At 45.0% G+C, this 18,088-nt stretch overlaps 1 protein-coding gene across 1 annotated transcript in view; it reads right to left on the bottom strand.

The window, feature by feature from the left end:
- The window catches only part of LOC131260746 (uncharacterized), a 106,590-nt gene that overhangs the window by 47,688 nt on the left and 40,814 nt on the right, over window positions 1-18,088 (bottom strand). Inside the window, exons 2-3 of the mRNA XM_058262553.1 lie at window positions 15,565-15,779; window positions 10,701-10,836 (exon numbers count right to left, since the gene is read on the bottom strand). Coding sequence (XP_058118536.1) covers window positions 10,701-10,836; window positions 15,565-15,779 — 351 coding nt within the window. The remainder of the gene's footprint in view (window positions 1-10,700; window positions 10,837-15,564; window positions 15,780-18,088) is intronic.

Raw genomic sequence — 18,088 nt, 5'->3', positions numbered from 1 at the left:
TGAACTCTCACTGCTGGGTGTGTGCGTGCGAGTGTTGGTGTGTTTATCAAGCATCCTCGACAACCGTGGCGTCGTGCTAATAAACACATCGCAAAACCCAGTGCCATCGCTTGGCCGGGCATGAGTTCCATCCGGAGCTGCTCTTCCACGCGCACCAAACGACATGATGATTAACTTCGCTACCGGAAGTGTACGACACGCCCACCCCACCCTCCGGAAAACTCCCTCCCACGTTTGACGTATGCCTTCGGCCGTGGCGCAACGGGATGTGAAAATATGTGTGAGAACACGGGTCAATTAGATTGAAATTGATATGGGCAACATATTGAGAATGACTTTAATAATGGATCGAACGCAAGGCGAAGGTCCGATGCAGGAGCCTCGGCAAAGATCTGTCACTGACGAGCAACCTCTAATGAAGTTAGTCCGGTATTGGTGCAGCACGTGCGGAATTGTTGCGAACTACTAGTTGGTTCGGTTTGTTACCAACTACGACTGCACAGTCGGATTCCAGTTAAACTATTGAAGGACAAAGGCTAACGATGGTATCCCGTCGCAGAGGGGAGATCATTTCGCATTTCACAATTCCCGGCACACTCGGCACTCCGCATGGCGATGGAACGCGAAGGCATTGTGCAGTCATGCGTCTATTTCGAACGAAACCCATCATCAGCAGCTGGAAACCTGCAATCGAAAATCAGCGTAATTTAATACGAACGAAAGGAGCACGCCGGGCACATTATTCCGATGGGAACCCGTTCGTGCTGATGGGGTTTACTTGGCGGATTCCAGTGTTCAGAAAATTACAACCCGCCCTCCAGAAAGGGGAAGGGTCATGATCGCTAAACGGAACGGGACCGGTAATTCGTGCGCCGGTGGAGTTTCATTCTACAGCGCTGGAGTTTTCTCTTTTATTCTAAAATCAAAGGTTCGTTTGAGCGCAACCTTTTGAATCCAATTGGTTCGTCGAACGGTACAGAAAGGTTGAGGTACTGGTATTTAATCGGCGGAATCAATTCCTAACTCCTGTATCAAGTGCAAGTAGAAGTGAGATCTAATTTTTAGGTTGAAAAAATCTTCTCTATATAACATAAAAATAAAGAAAAAATAAAATGAGAGCATTAAGTTAATCATAAAACGCATTAAAGTGGTAAAATCAAATCAGAAGCTACCGATACTACAAAAGTCGTTGAAAAATTGAAATATTTTTAGAGGCTGTACAAAATTGGTAATGAAAAATAAAATGACGTAGGATTTTGAAGAGTAATTTTTAAGAAAAAATGAAACAGTCGAAATGAAAGTGTCGTTGGCCAATCCATTCAAAGTTCATAATGGAAAAGGAAACTCTATTTCAAATACGAAAAAAGAAGAATATACGAATAAATAAAACAATTTTACGACTCCACAAGACCTAAGAAATAGTCTGTACTTACTTACATATCGCAGTTTTTTTTTAGGCTGCACAAAACAAAGTAACTTTAATGTCATTGAACTCAAGAATGGTTATTCTGCGAAATTCAGCAAATTTGGTGCTTTCTTTTTCTTCCAAAGTTCCACATCTCATTATCCTTTCAACCAATAGCAGCTCATTGGTGAAGCATGCTTGTGCACGAAAAGGTAAAATGTTGCCCATGTGTGTAACCGAACCCAGCGACCAACTCAAGCTAAAGCCCACCATCATCGTGAGACGTCCGACGGGGAAGGTACTTGGCACGTAGCGCAATGATGAAAACTTTGGGAGTAGCTATACATTTTCCGTTCATTTCACACCGCAGCCCAACGTATGCTGCATCGGTACATCGGTCTTCGGGTTGATTTGTATCGTCCTTTCTTGCACGGTTTATTTTCTTTCAGCTTTTGCTCCTCGAAGCTGGGATTAAAGTTCAGCTAAAGGTGAGGTGAAATAGAGGGTGAATAACAAAAAATAAAACAAAACCAATCCGTGTACCTCCGCCCCAAAACAACACGGTGAAAGTTATCGTTAAATTGGCCCTGACTATCCCAACCATTTTCCCAACTCTGCATGACTGCAAGCGGCAAGCGAGAAGGGAGCGGGGAAATAGAAAAGCGAGCAAAAAAGAAAAAGAGGAACTCCTGCATCCTGCACGGCAACGGCTCTAAAAAGCTTCGAAATTGAACTTGAGACGTGATCCGCATTTTATCTCCTTCCGCACCGAAAAGGCCCAAACTCGTGCTGAAGGGTATTTTTCCAAAGGTAGGGATGTTTTCTTGAAAAAAAAAATGCAGACAGAGGACCGGTTTCCAAATCTATCGAGCAACGCTCCCCGAAGCGGGGCGTTCGAAAGCGACCTTCCGTGTCACCGGTTCGTCAATTTTCGGCAAACTTTGCTCTCCATGGAAAAAGTAGCACAATGGGTTGCACAAGGTGATTGTCGGATGGTGAAGGTGCGCCACTCGAGTCCTGTAGAGGGGGTGATACTACACCGAACTATCCTCCAATCGGCCCCCCGACGAATCCAACCCTTGTCGGGAACCTTGCAAAGAAGTCTTCTGAAGAAGGAAGACAACAATGGCGAAGAGGGAAAAATGGAAGAGACTCACATCCTTTATCCTTCATGATGACACGAAACACGTCCACCGGGAAGCCGATAGCTCACACGGGAGCTCCTAACTAGCGGTGGGATGTTCCATTTCTCGTCTCCCCCACCCACCCTACACTGCCACCTTTATCTGTTTCCTTGCATAATGCACGTGTGTTATAGATTGTTGTGCCCCGGTCGTACAACAAGACGGCAATGGAGAAAAGAAAAAGTCAGGCCTCACCAGAAAAGCTGGCGCACAGCTCCAACTGCTGTGAGGAAACTACGTCTTGCAAGGGGCTCTGTAAAGTAGTAGTAGAAGCTAGAAGTCTTGAATGTGGGCTCCTTTTTTGGTGCACTTAGCCGCAGGGCAAAGGAAAACACACACGGAGCGGCTTCGGAGGGTTAAATGAAATGAACATTTTCACACTGTCAATGCCGAGGGAACGGGCTAGACGAAGGGCAATGCAACGAGTATGACGTGGTGTACTAAACTCGAAAAGAGGACGAGAAATCTACCGAAAACGTATGGCTCACATATTGTGGATGAAAGAAAATGACATGATTTTTCTTTTTTAAGTTTTCTCTCCAGGTAAAAAGAAACACAGGCATTTCAATGATACTGCGGCAAAAAGGAAAAAGGACATTTCCTCCTTCCCGAGTACTTCTTGACGGTCGCTTCCTTTATGATTTGCTTGTTTTTTTCTTCTGTTGTTAAACTATCTTCACACCAAGTCTCATCCGGAGATCCGCTGGCGCGGTGCAAGGAACGTGTTATTTCGAGGTTTTCGCCTCGTTAGGATGCAGGTGAGAAGTGCGCAAAAGAAACAAGTGGCACACTGGAAGGAACGGGAAAAATCTGCATCCTTAATGGCACACTCTCGGACGCGGGCAAGACGTCCAGCGAAGACGTTTGTGGGGCTGGAGTAGAGAAAAAAATTTCAACTTGAAGAAGCGGCGTCATAAAACAAACCCAGGGCTTCCTAAAGCAATCCATGTGCTACAGTGTGGCGTTGATTGCAACGCGAGGCAGTTGTGTTCCTTTTTCGTTGCATTCAATTTTTCGTGGGAAAAGTGCCCTTCAATGGGAGCGTTATGCTTTCTCGGAGCGTGTCGTATCGAATGACACTCCAAGGGGCGACCGTGACGTAATCCGCCAGGACAGCGTTTTTGTGAGTAATCGAGCAGGAAATTTCCAACACCAACAAACTAACGAGCATTATCACGTTTGGTGTGCATCATAAATCGAGCGCGCCGCTTCCTTGCATTAGGCGTATAGTTGCCGAAATGACCCGGTTCATATTTCAAACAATTTCTGGGGGCAAAACCATCGTAAACTCTGCTTTAAAGGAGCTAGAAAAGCCATTGTGAGAAAACATAAAAAAGTACTTTTTTTTCAATTTTCATAAAAGTAAAGGAAACATGTCTTTTTTTAAAAGATTTCATTTCATTCCTATTCTGTCAATTTTTACTATTTTACTAAAAACTTGTTATAAAGGGTAAAACATGAGAAGATTTGCTAATAGTTGTAAATTGATTCGTACAATTAAATAAGTCAGTTGGTATTTCACAATAACAGAATTGTTATCTGTGTTAATAGAGCTGCGAAGAAAACTTTAGCAGAGAATTATTATGTTGCTGCTACATAAATTTATATCACGAAAAAAGGGTCTGTGGATGGAGATGACAATTGCTTCGGGGAAGGATTGATTAAATACCGTAAAAAGATGGCTAATGCATCTAATTTAAGATGTATGGAGCTCCATAAATTGAAATGAAATTCCAAGCAGTCAAAGAATAATTTATTTGAGTTCAAAGGACTTCTGAAAAATGTGTATACCAATTAATAATAACTATTTATCCTTGCTTCATCAACTAAAGAATATTTGCCAATTATATCGTTCCCTCATCAGTTTCCAATTATTGCAGAAATAATACACTTTAAACGTCGATGATTGCTCTTCTTCCCCCCAATAGTAGTAAAGTACAACCGGACATGGATTGAGCCATCGTCGTTCAAATGGCACACTTTTCGCTCGGATCATGCAACCGATTTGTTGTCGCCATGCTCACACACAGTTAAATTGAAACGCTCTTAATAGAATCAATAATGGCATCATGTAACAGAAAACAACAGGATTGCAATGCATACCAATGACGCTCCCTCGACCGGCTGCCCGTCCCCCCGAGCAGCGTGCTCGAGGACGATAATAACGAGGACATACTCGACCGGATGAGCAAGAGCACCATTAATGCTTACCCAGGTATGAGACCACACAGTATACTGGCTCGGACCGTGACGGACGATAAGGGCAAACAAATGCTCGATTTCATAACACTCGACGGTCACTCTGTTATGTCCCCGACCCCGTCCACCCACCGAACGTCCGGTCCGGTGTCTGGCGTTAGGAAGGAAGGAAGGAAATAATACGCACTCGTCCAGGACTCGCCCATCCCTGTGCATGGTGCTCCGTCCCGCTCACCGTGTGATGTCCAGGTCTTCTGTTGTCTTTCACTGCCGGAACGTATACACAACGAACGGACATCGTCCTTGTTCCCCACCCTACAACCCGACGCCCGACTGTCCGTCCGTTTATCCAAACGGTTTCTTTTCTTCCCGGTGTGTGTGTTCACCTTCACAAGATCGATCGTTCATCGATGTCGTGGCACGGGGAGGAGAGGGCGAAAACAAACGCCAGACAAACGTTGACTACCGAGCGAAAACAACAGAACTAAACAATTACCACCACCCCTGCCTCGGACTCGGACCTCGGGCCCCGTTGCGCCAAGAAGTTCTGCGCCAAAACGAGCGTCCGTTTTCGGCGATAAAACGATAAACACAATGGCGTTACACCGGCGGGAAAAAGCACCACTGTCCAAACAGGGCCATCGTGTAGACGGTTGTTGCGGCGAGTATGGAAAGTGTCACTGCTGCCATTTTGTGTTCTAGTTTCATTCCTACGGGTGGCTCTTTGTTTTTTACTTCCCGATATGTGAAAGGATGTCCCCGCCGGATGGGCCTCGGTTGAAATATATCCCTTAATCCTCCCTACCCATCCGGAATGCAACTCATTCTCGTTTGCTTTTGGGGAGTTAATTTGAGGCAAGAACAGAAAAAAAACCAATCCCACCCTACAGCCTTTCCGAAGATAGACACAAGCAAGGAAACCCGGTGGGATTTATTTTTCTTCTCCATTCTCGGATCTCGTTTGCGAATGGATAAAGAGTGGCCAAGCTCTCCGGACGATTTGCTACGGACTCGATCGAAAACGAGCTATCGAAATCGAATGCCATCGATGATGATGATGACGATGGTGCTGGTGCCGATGATGGTGATGCCACCGATTGCCGGGGATTGTGGGGTTGCGAACCGTTCTCGAAATCCCGGCGTCCACCGGATTTCGCCCCGATTGGGTCCTGATCGACCGGACTCGAATCGGTCGCCCCAGCTCCATCCGGTCTCGGTGTAGCTTTTTGATTGTTTTACCATCGCTCGTTTGGTCGGTGCCTTCGGGCGAACGCTTTTCTCGTACGGTGGGAATAAAAACGCGAGCAACCCCCGAAGCAAAGACGGTGGATCGAACATCAAAGCGAACATGAGGCAACAGTTAGTCGACGCTGCGGCCACTGGTACTGGTTTTGCTGCTTTGTTTGTCCTTTCCGAGGTGAAGCATACGGCACATGTAGAGCTTGGGAAAGGGCGAAACTGTTCCGGCAGCTTTCCAATAGACGAAGGTTCGGAAAATCGGGAGGTTGGAAACTGAAAATGATTTCAAACAATAGAACTCCCTCCTCCTCTCACCTTCATCGAGCGAACGAATTCTCGGTCTGCTACGGTTGTTATTACCCGAATCGCTATTGTAGTGTAATCCAAACACAAGGAAAAGCAACCCACCCCGGCAAACGTACGATTTACTTTAGTTTTCCAACGCTTTCCGTCGACAATGCGGAGAACCGCTTGATTGGCGGCAACCGTACACAAGGATGGGTTATCAATTTCTCCACTTTCAGCTCACTCCGTACTAACGGGGTGGGTTTTCCTATGGCATCCTACTTTCCCATTCGGAGTTGACAGAAGCTTTATGCCCGTCGTTTCCATCATCACCTCGTTACGGTGCTTTGTTTCAAGCGTCGCTCGCTGTTTGATCTTCTGTTCTGGCAATGTGGAATTGAAATCAACACGAATCTATCGTAACCAACCAACCACACACACACACACACACACACCCACACACACGCACAACCGATGTTGAAGAAACCTACCGACTTCCTTTTGGACCCTGAAATGTCAATTCTGTGATTGTCGTTTGCACAATCGCTCGACAAGCCTTTTTGGAATGCATGTGTCGCTCTTTGAAAATGGGCTACAGAAACACTGGGAAAAGCGGATGAAATAGGTCGAAGGAAAGGTTTTCCTTATCAATTCAACCTGGTTACATTTCAAAGCTTCATTTCTGTCACATTAGAAGAAAATGGTCCGGGGACAAAGTTCGACATGTGTCGTAGCAAAGCTATGCATGTATTTAATCATTCATTGTTGCAATATCGTTTAAACAATATTCAATTTTAATTTTTTGTTTCTTTTATTCCGACTGGCTCAACAAAATTTAATGTAGATTGATTACCTGCAATGTTGGCAGAAAATTTAACAAAGACTATAAGTATAAACATAAGTAGAATTCTCCCAAAGCGAAGGGTGAATAATGTAAGATAATTTTTCATAGATTATCCTACACCCAAAGCACAAACAAACAACTTGTCAAAACAAAACTTATACACATTCCTGCAAATCTCTCTACCAAATGTTCTAAGCAAACCCATGTATTATATGGTTTATTGGTAACGTCAGCTTAACAACTCCAAAGTATGATTCGTTTACAGGATAAACAGGAGCCCGTCATCAGCACTCAGAGGTGGCGTGAAAAATCACCTCCAAAGTGCTCGAATGGGCCAAAGAAATGGCATCAGCCAGAACATACGCGCTCCTTCAGTCCGCGAAAATACCAGTTTACACCAATAAAATACCACCACAACCAAACACCACCGAACCGCGGTGAAATATAAATTGCTCAAATTTCTAAGCTCATGTTTACCACGTGTCGAGTCCGGCATTGAGGGAGGGGGGGGGGGGGGGGGGGGAGGGGGAGAACGAAAACGGGGCGGAAAAACGATCCTACCTGGGACGGTTTTGCATCGTCAATCGTTCGGTCGAAGGTCGGCGTTCACCGCGTTGCTTCGAGGGACCCATTGAAGGCACACTTTGGCAAAGAATTTCGCAAACAGCATTATTTATGGTATCGAAATATTTCACCCCAGGTGTGTCGATGCGCCTGGCATACTGCAATACATTCAGCCCACCCACACACACACGGTAGGTACACTTGGATGCCGGTAGGGTGAAGGAGGGCGCAGGGAAGATTTAATGGCAACTTTAGTTTATGACAGTGGGAGTGTGCTCGAAACCGTGTTCCGGCAATATTTATTGGTTTTGTGGCTTGCCCAAACGGTTTTCCGAATTCAACCACCTCCGCAAGGAAACCTCCTCCCCATTCGCTCTCCGGAAGTCATCCATCAAGTCGCGATCGTCGGGGAGAAATGTAAATATTTCATTCAACTCTTTAACGCCAATTCCCGCTTCGGTCTGGTCGGTATTTGCCGAAGAACAACATGGCCTAAAAGGCGCAAAACCTCGCCGACCGGAAGCGGACTAATAAAAGATTAAATGAAACAAGTCCTTTTGCCCTCTGCCTTTCAAAGCCTTCCAGTTGAACGTTGCTGAAAAGAATAACTAAATCCCCTTATAGCACCCTCATAAAAAGGTGCATCGTCCTTGCTTTATGAGAATGTCAACCGGTGCATCGTGATGCGACAGTGTGCACAAAGGAAAAAGAAAGGTCGGGCAGTAAAAACGCCCTGCAAAACAGCATCGGCCGACGGATAAGCACACGAAAAGGCCAAAAGCTGCTCCTTAAGATGCTTCCGGTGGCGCACTGGGCTGGGAGCGGTCAACCGAACGCTGGGCCAAAGTCAAGATGGCAACAAATCGAGAGGATCGTTATAAAATATTTATTCTTGCTGTGTGTCCGCTTGCACTTTCTTCTGCGTAGCTAGTGCGGCGTTTCATTGTCTACCAGCGCCGGAGAAGCGCACATCTTGCCGGAACGATTCAAGCACGGGCCAGCAATCGGTGGCACTTTGATGCAGAGCTGGTGATAGGGAAAAAAGAAGGAAACAACGGAATCGGTAGAACGAGCGCAAGGCAGGAAAAATTGTGACGCAAAAACACGCTCCTCCCATGCACAATCCGCAAAGCATAAACCTCGGATGTATCTGCATTCCCACGTTTCCCTCGATCCTTTTCCGAGCACGGCGATTCAGGACACGACGGAAGTCAAGCAGCACATGGAAACGACAATTGCATTTCCGCCATTAAATTTCACCACTGACTTCACCCGGGCTCGAAAAGCTCGTCTTGATGCTATTATCGGTGGGCGGGCCAAACCTCCTCCCCCCCTCCCACCTTCTTCCCCCTCCCTGCCGACTTAAACATTTCCGGAGCAAAACAACGGCCACCACGCACACCACGAAACAATCCCCCGATCCGTCCACTCCGGACGTGGCAAACAAGGAACAACGTTTGTCCCGGTGGTGCAACGATGAAAGACCGTACAGGAAGCGATGGCAAAAGAAAAAAAAGAAACAACAGACGAACCGTAAAACAACGTAGCAGATGGTGAAGTGGCACTAAAATCGATGTCATTCCGGGCGCCTCTTCGTGGCGGCTCGTTTTTCCTCCCTCCGAGGTGGGCGGCAAGATGGATCCGGCTAGGGGGCTGGGGTGGGCGAAATGCAGTGTTTATGTTTGTGTTCATGATAGGTCATGTTTGGAAGATGTTTGGTCCCGTGTTAAGCACGTCCCATCCTGGGAGTATCCGAAGTCTGTTTGAAGCATCAATACAAAAAAGTCAATTATGCTTCACGCTTCGTTCGGGATTTTTTCCCAAACAAAATTCGTACATATCAAGCATGATTGGATTTTAGTGCTTTATTGTTTTGTTTTTCATGATAAACCAACAAACTAGGTATGTTATCTTGCGAAGTTAACGCATAGTGTATCACTTAAAAATTTCAAACAGTTTCATATTATTAGCGTCAGAAACCAATGTGCTCCATAAATGTTCTTTACAAATTATCATCCGCTCTATTTAAACATTGTTTTTAACTGCTACTATTAAAATATCAGGAGAACTACACTCGATCTCAGACACGTTGGATATGATAATACATTCTTTGAACTCAACAAAAGGTTGCACATTTAAAATACTACATTATTCACTAGTAAAGTGTTTCACGTCCCGGTAGTTTGCTCGAAAATTTACTAAGCATGTATCAACACTCTCTGGAAGCAGCTCCGATTATCCTTCTAATACCAAAAGCTTATTCAGTTGCTTCTCATCATTCGCGACGGGATCATGTCAAACCATAAGAGCTGGTTACTGTACCGGCTACGTACCGTTCTAGGTACCTTATTCTAGGTCATGACGATGTAATCTGTACCTTAAACCATGTTTAAATCGTTCCCTTAATGGTCCTTCGTGGTATGATTCTAATGAAATTCCTTGAAACTGGAATGGTTGAAAGGTAACCTGAAGGTGCACATACAAAAGGAAAAACCTAGTCTACATTCGACAGTACGGGGATGTTGCAAGTTGCATCCTTTTCATCGTAATTTAGGAAATTTTAATCCATTCAAAAAAATGGTCAACAATCCCTGCATACACAGGGTGTGAGGCATGTTAGAAATAACTGGAGTATGAGGCAGCCAGCAACAAAGTTAGTGGTTGCAGAAGAGCAGTAGCGCCGGTTTGAAAATCGGCCTATGATCGCTGGGGCTCACCACCTTGACAGCATGGTTTCAAATCCCAACAAAAAACGGAACCCTCCCCTATAGGAGAGAACAGGCTCAAGGGGAGAAAAAGTCTAGTAAGCCCTTAGCGGGCAAGCATGACCATGTCGGACGTTACGTCAAGAAGAAAAATACTTTTTTCCCTCAACGAGGGCTAGTGCTAATACCAATGTATGTAACATATGACATTCAGTCAAGGATTATCGTTTCTCTCGGAACCACTTCGGGTTTTTCCAGGGAGGGGGTTTACTTACCTACTACTTGCAGGTTGATTTGTTCGGTGGCGGTAGAAAACGATGGTGCATCGGCCGTCACTTCGCAGGAAAAGACACCCGATAGCCCGAAGCCCACATTCCTGATAACGACCTGCCGGTTGTCCGAGTGCGCCGCCTGTGGAGTAATGAAAGAGGGGACTGATTTAAGTGGTCGTCATTTGAAATTGGTTCGACAGATATCATCATCGTGCACTTGATTATCAAACTTTAACCAGCTTTTTGCAATGACGATAAGTTGTACATTTTTGAATTCCTTTTTCGAACAAAACATTGAACAACCTGTCTGATCGATTGATTTCCCGTTGGAAATCGCAGCGTAAATTCAAATTTAAATAAAATATTACCACCTTTCCATCGGCTAAACACATCCGATTCGCACCATAATCCCTCGATGGATTGTTAATGAACTTACACCAAGCTCGTTGCCCAGCAATCGAATTCCAACCACATTGGAACGGACTGACAATTATTTGCACCACCCAGCCGGCAATCGTTTCTAACGACCACACATTCACACACATACACACACAGTCAGTGTGAAGGATGAATCCACTTTCACCGCCACGCTGCGCCAACCACCGGTGCCAGTTATTGCGACCGGAAATGGATATTCAATCCCGGATAATGCCGGAACCATCATTTATAAGAATTTGATCGGTCCACGTGTGTGCGGCGCTGATCCGCTTTTGTGGGCCGATAAATATCTACTCCATATTTATGACCACCCAATAATTCATGCATTTCAGCTGAGTGCGATGAGCGACGGGAAAAAAAAGGATGAAGTTTTCCTTAACATATTCCATTACGGAGCGAAAACTCGGAAAAAAGTACGACTCGAAAGCGTATAGAGAAACTGTCACATAATCAACAATCTTGCTCCGCTCGAGTTTTCTCTGCAGAAAAAAATCGACAGCCGTTTTGGGATTGGGTCTTTCCGAAGGTAACGTTCAAGGCGTTTTCCATTGAAATGTCGGCACCCGCTTAAATAGCTCCCGTCTATTCTGGGTGATCTCTTGATCCCTGTTCGCCCTTTCATCCAACTCGCCTACCATTTCGGGTTTCTTCCCCATTTCTATCCCCTTCGACAAAACTGCTCATCGCTCAAAGACTTTTGTCCGAGTTAAGCAGTTTTGCTTGATCGTTTCTATTCCACTCTGGGATTTTTTTTTCCTAAGCTTCCCCTCACCCCTTTGTTCGTTGGATGGTCCACCGATCTTTCAACTATTAACAATTTTCCCTATCCCAGGGAGAAAAAAAAGACAGACAACCCTCCGACAAACACCAGACATCCTAAATCGGGTCCTTTGTGCAGAATATAAACCATTTTTCGGGCGAAGCGAATAAAAAGCCTGAATTCACCGAAAGGAGCGTTCCTAGGCGAACGAATGTTCGGGGGAAAAAAAGCAGCCACACAGCAGCAGCACTCGGCCCAAAACTGGAACTGAACACACTGGAATTAACTCTCCGGGCGAATGGGGGGAAAATCGAGGCCGGGCAGGCGACGCCGGAAAAGGTCAGCTACCTAATACGTTATCATACATGACGTACATTAAGCATCGTGGGCCATACGTTTGGAGCGCCATGATGTGAAGTGGTGGTCGTCGGGTTACTGGGAAAAAATGGAGCGGTAAAGCCAACGCCGAACCGAAATACGATATTTATAGAAAGACGAAAAGCTGCCCATTTTTCGTGCCACCGAGTTGGCTACCGGGTGGAGCTGGGCGAAGCGGAGTGGAAGCGGGAGGCTAAAGGCTAAGAAGCCTAGAACGATAATCTCATAAATATATTATAGGGCGTAGCAGGCATTCTTCAAACGATCCCGAAGACGACTACACGCTACGACCGTTCGCCCCGAAACGTCACACACGATTGTGGTGTTTGCGGGGGAAGAGGGGAAGGAGAGGGTGTACATATCCTTTTCTTTCCACTGTCAACCGATATGTGTGTTTTTGTGTGGATCAACCAAATTGCCTTCCATTTCGCCAAGGCCGCGTTTCTCGTTTTGATTCGACACGACGCGAGCGACAAGCGTTTCCCGAGCAGCGAAAGCACGTATTCCATTTCGCGACGGTAGAGTCGGAAAATTCGTCAGCATTGGGAAACAAGACGGTTCAATCTTGGAAGCTGGCACCGGCGCACCGGTTTGAAAATCACGGACCCGGACGAATGGTGCTTCCACGCGAGTTCGAGTGGAGGGTTTTCCTCCCTCAAGCACCGAACAAAGTTTTCCCGCTATCCTATTCCTTTAGAGAAGTTGGATTCCATAGTGGTGGTGGTGGTGGTGGTAGGAGAAAATGTAAGATAAATTCTCCATCGGATAAACAGCCACGGAAAGTGGGCGGCTTAACCGGGGCGATATTGATCAGATAATTTTGGGGCCTCGAAACCGGTAGTCCGGGTGGCCCCCCTTTTTCCCGGCATGGAAACATGGCGAAAGAAAAATAGCTCTGGCACGTGAATTTTAAATTTTTCCCCAACAACCGAAGGGTATAGCTAATAAAGCAATAAAAATAAAGAATTCACAATAAGCTTTTGAGAAGTTCAGCTTTGGTCGAGCCCGATCTGTTGACTCATTTTTATTTCATAAAGCCACTACGTCTTGAACGAACTCAAGTTGTGCCTACGTTAGAAAATCGTGCTTCCTGTGCATCATTAATGATCAATTGTTGTTTAAAATACCCAGATTTAAGTCGTGCGTAGAACTTCTTTATTTCTTCTTGAGCTAAATTTTATTAAAATTCAGTACAAGGGAAGTAGCACGCTTTTTATGCATTTTTTAATTGGTTGAAGAAGACAAAGATTAAAAAAACAAGAAACATTGTTTTAATTGTCTCAAATTAGTTGTCGAAGAAAGAAAGAATAAATGTACACTCATAGTCTTGGCAAATGATTTGTTCTTGAAGTGAATTAGCTTTTTGGAAGAGAAATAATAAAATAAATAAGAATGGAGATTTTAGATGTTCAAGTTCTACTGTTTACGTATTACATTGATCAATATCGGTAAGAGAGCATATACATAAATTGCAAAACGGACAATTTACGCCTCTAACAAAGTGAGAAAATTAGATCCGGACATTAATATAATATCTACTCTACCGTGAATAAATCAAACTTTCTCGAAACGTTCAAGTAAATTCCACTTCCATGCTCCTTTGATCCAAACTAAGCAGCTTTTCCGTCAGCTTTTAATAATTATCATAATGGTTCGCCAAACAAAACGAAAACATAAACGAGCGGATTTCTTCCACTTGTAATTCAGCCTGGAATCACACCGGGTGCTTAAAATCAACCATCGCAAAGTTGCACAGCACAGCAACAACAAATAAATCCATTTCATTTCTCATCCCATTCGCTCGCTCCACGCCGAAGCCGGTCCCGTCCAAGGGACAGCCCCTAAACCGTTTGATTGCGATACCCGACTCCGACTCCCACCCACACCACCAACGGAGAGCGGCCGGACAAATTCCGCCAGTCAGCAGTTCGTGCTCTTCCGGCCAGTGGGTGAACGAGCGCTCGGCGATGAAAGATAATCTTCAGCCTTTCAATTATAATTAATAAGTTAATAACGAGCGGAAAAACAGAGGACGTCGTTCAACCCGGCCGCCAACGTTCGGCTCTAATACCCTGGATCATCCTTGACCAAACTTCCGCTCGCCTGGTGAATCGGTTTAACCGTGGGTAAGGACATAACAACAAACAAAAAAAAATACGAACCTATTGAGAAAGCAAAAAAACCCATGGCTGAAAGAAATCAAAGTGGTTTTCCTCCAGTGGGAAAGTGAATGTAAAAAACCACCCTTTCACAAGACATGTTTTTCCTTCATATCAAAGTAAGCCGTTCGTTCGGATCAAGTGATACTTCAGGGCCAACTCTGACTGAAGGCTGCGAGAAAGACATTTGATAAATCTATCTAAATGGATTAAAAGTGCGCAGTTAAGCAAACGAAAAGACATTCCTATTCAAGTAGCAAACTAATACGAAAAATAATGTAGTTCGATGTTCAGAAACATATTTCTTAATCAACCATGGGGTAGCAAAAGAACACCTTCACTCGTTCACCGAACATTAAATATAACAAGCTAACAATCCACGTCGACGAGGGGGAAAACAGCGAAGAAATGGATTTTCCTCGGCAAAAAGCGGGACCGTGAGCAGAAAAACACGGCAAAATAATCATCATCATCTCCAAACGTAATCTTATCTCGTCAGGTTTTTCCTTCCCTCTTGCTCCCCCGACCACCTTTCCGACTCGGTGGCTTTTGGGGGTTGGTTTTTGTTTTCGTCGCTTTTCTTGTGCGCCCGTCAAACAGCCTGTTAAACCCGCCCGGGCTGAAGATGATGTCGATGATCTGCTCCGGCCGGGCACAGCGGGACGGCAGGAGGACCGCCAGCCAAACCTACCGGCACAAGTCACGTTAGCCTGTTGAAAACGGATTTCTCGAAATCGTGCGCCAAGCGCTCGGAAAATGCCGGACAAAGTGAAAAGCTATCCCTCCATAAATGCTATCGCTTTGCTTCCGCATTCACTCGCTGCCATCGCTTTTCTCGCTTCAGCCGAACATGCTTTTTCATTAGACGTTGTGCCCACCCGCCGTCCACCCTTTCGCGCCCCACCGGGTCGGTCGGTACGGTTTTTGGGAAGAAAACAGAGCCCTCCTTCAGTTGCGAAAAGACGGATTAGTGTCAGCTGAAGAAAATGACTTTAAATTACTCCTCGACCCCGGGCGTTCCTTTAAAACGATCCCGCTCGAGAGGGTTCCGAAAAGGAAACCCCATTCCTAACGATGCCGATGGAAGGAGGCGGCCGAAGGCTTGGGAAATTCTGGGAAACACTATACTCACGTCGACGTTGATGCCGGGAAAGGGAAGAATCTTCATGCTCGGCTGCTGGCCCGGCGTGTAGCGATAGAACTCGCGTAGTCCTCGGTAGAACTTCACGGAGTAGAGCGGCGACTCGTCCAGGTCGTACAGGCATTGCAACGTCGCGTGCTGGCCACGGCGGACCGTCGGCGGTTCCACCACCAGCTTCACCGATCGGATTGCACCAAAACCGTAATCTGGAAATAAAGATGGAGTAGATCGAAAAAATAATGAATTAAAGACGAATGAAGTTTTAGTGGTAGAGTGTCGCTGTATTGTTTTCAACAGTGTGTCTACAAATTGAGTTGTCAAAATAGACTACGAAGAACTTAGTTCAACGGCTTATTTAAGGGCATTTGCTAATAACTGGAAACAGGCACGAAGAGCACGAAACCCTACTCAAAACACGTGAAGAATTTTCGTCTTGCATACAACCCTTTAAAGAAAAATTACTTCTCCATCAAATTAAAGCTCCCGGTTTAATGAACGTGGGGTATTAAAACATTTCCTCCGAAGCGACACGTCGTTTCCGGAAAAGAAGCTTACTTTTGGACAAAACGATACCCACGAATTGTCGGCCGTTTTTGCTAAAGAAATTAATCGGATCGAGAAGAGGAAACAGTACAGGACCAGCGCATAAATTTCACCGGCAACCCGTACGGCGCGCTTTCTCCTGGGCTTAATCAACTGCGAAACAACAACACATTTTCCGACACATTCATTAGCTTCCTTTTGAAGGTAGGGGAAAAATCATCAAGTTTCCTTTGGCGCACTAGAAAGAAGGAAAGCAACAAAAAGCAGAAGAAAGAAAAGAAAAATTCAGCTCGTACCGGGCGTACAGGGAGCCCAGCAAACAACTTCAAGGGAAAGCTTTTTCTCCCGAGCCAACGGCTTAGCCGCCGCTGTTTTGTGTAACTTAATTAATTAAATGAAAATTAATGTACATCATGCAGCGGCCCAGCGGCGACACGTGTGCAAGTAAGTGCGCACCCGGTTGCCCAAGGTCAGGTGGTCGGTAATATAAGTGTATACTTTGCGTGGTCGAAGTACCTCCTATGCACGCCAACGTCTCGAGTCTTACGCAAAGTTTAGCCCCACGAGACTTCGGGTGAGTTATTAGGAAGGCAGTGCATGGTGGCTGAAATAGTAAGTTAATGATGCTAATAAAGCTTTGGCAGTTTTCATTCGGAGTGGTAATCGAAAAACCGTGTAAGCAAGGCTCATCAATTTATTAACTAGTTTTACATGCCCCGATATTGAAATGATGTATTCAAAAAGTTTCTTTTATATAAACTTAATATCACAATAGAAATGACTTGGACTATTTCACACAACAACATAAAAAGGTAAGAGCTTTCACAAGTAAGAAGACCTAAGGTACGTCAAGAGAACATTGATTGATGTGGCCTAAAATAATGTCTGGTCACTTTCAACGTTGTCAACAGGATAAATCATATGCTTGCGATATATGAAGTAATATGCACAAGCAGTTTGCTTTGATTTCAAATCAAGAAAAAAAACTGTATGTTTTATTTATACCAGCCAAACATTTAAAACGCTACGTAAAATATGAAAATCTTCATTTTAATATAAAACATTTCAACTGTCTATAGATTGAAAGCATTTGTCTATAGATTTAAAAATTCATGTTATGTTTTAAGTTTAGAAACCCGCGCGGTGCATTCCTGTACAAAACAAGGAAATCATTTTTACCGTCCCTACTATATCTTCACGGAACACTTAAACATGCGTTCCATGAAGCAGCTGTTCTACGATTATTTTTTGTCAGTGTTTCTAAAAACATTTCTTGCCAAACCGAACGTTTGGGGGGGAAAAAATGCAAAACCGGTCGCCTATAATGGTTGGAGTGGGTAGAAAATCTATCGTTTTTTCCTTAGAATGGAACAAAAAATAAGAACAGACAACGATCGTGTGCGTGTATACAGCAAAGCAAAAAGAAAAGGAAACGTAACTCCCAAAACGTAACGAATCGAATCGTGAAATCGACAGCTCGGAGAATCAGTCCGATTTTAAGGTCTCCCGAGAGAAGCAACGGCAGCAGCACAATTTGCATCTGTTAAATGTACACCGCGTCCGGTTCGATCAAATCGGGAAGGTTGGAAAAAGACACACACACACACACACAACCTAGAAGAAGTTCGACAGGCGGGTTTTTGATGGAAAATCATGCTCGCAAGCGACGGGCCCAAATTTGCACATCCATTTCGCTAAATGGACCAACGGTGAAGAAACTCTGCACGCTGCGTACGCGGCCCGAAAGGCTCCAATCCCTTCGGCGAATGGTTGCCTTTCGGGAGAAGGCTCCAAGAAAGTCATCGACAAGGGATCGTTCCGGCAGTCGGAAGCGATGACTATAAATTTTCTTTTATTATCTGCCCGGAATCTGTTTTAACGATATTTTTATGATAATTTTCCAGCACCATCTCCACCGTTTTCGTTCCGTTTGCGCTACGCTTTGGTTTTCCTTCCGACGCACGGCGAAAGG

The sequence above is a fragment of the Anopheles coustani genome, chromosome 3 (genome assembly GCF_943734705.1).
Source record: "Anopheles coustani chromosome 3, idAnoCousDA_361_x.2, whole genome shotgun sequence".
Lineage (NCBI taxonomy): Eukaryota > Metazoa > Arthropoda > Insecta > Diptera > Culicidae > Anopheles > Anopheles coustani.
The sequence above is the reverse complement of the archived record's forward strand: the minus strand, read 5'-3'. Positions and strand labels throughout refer to the sequence as shown.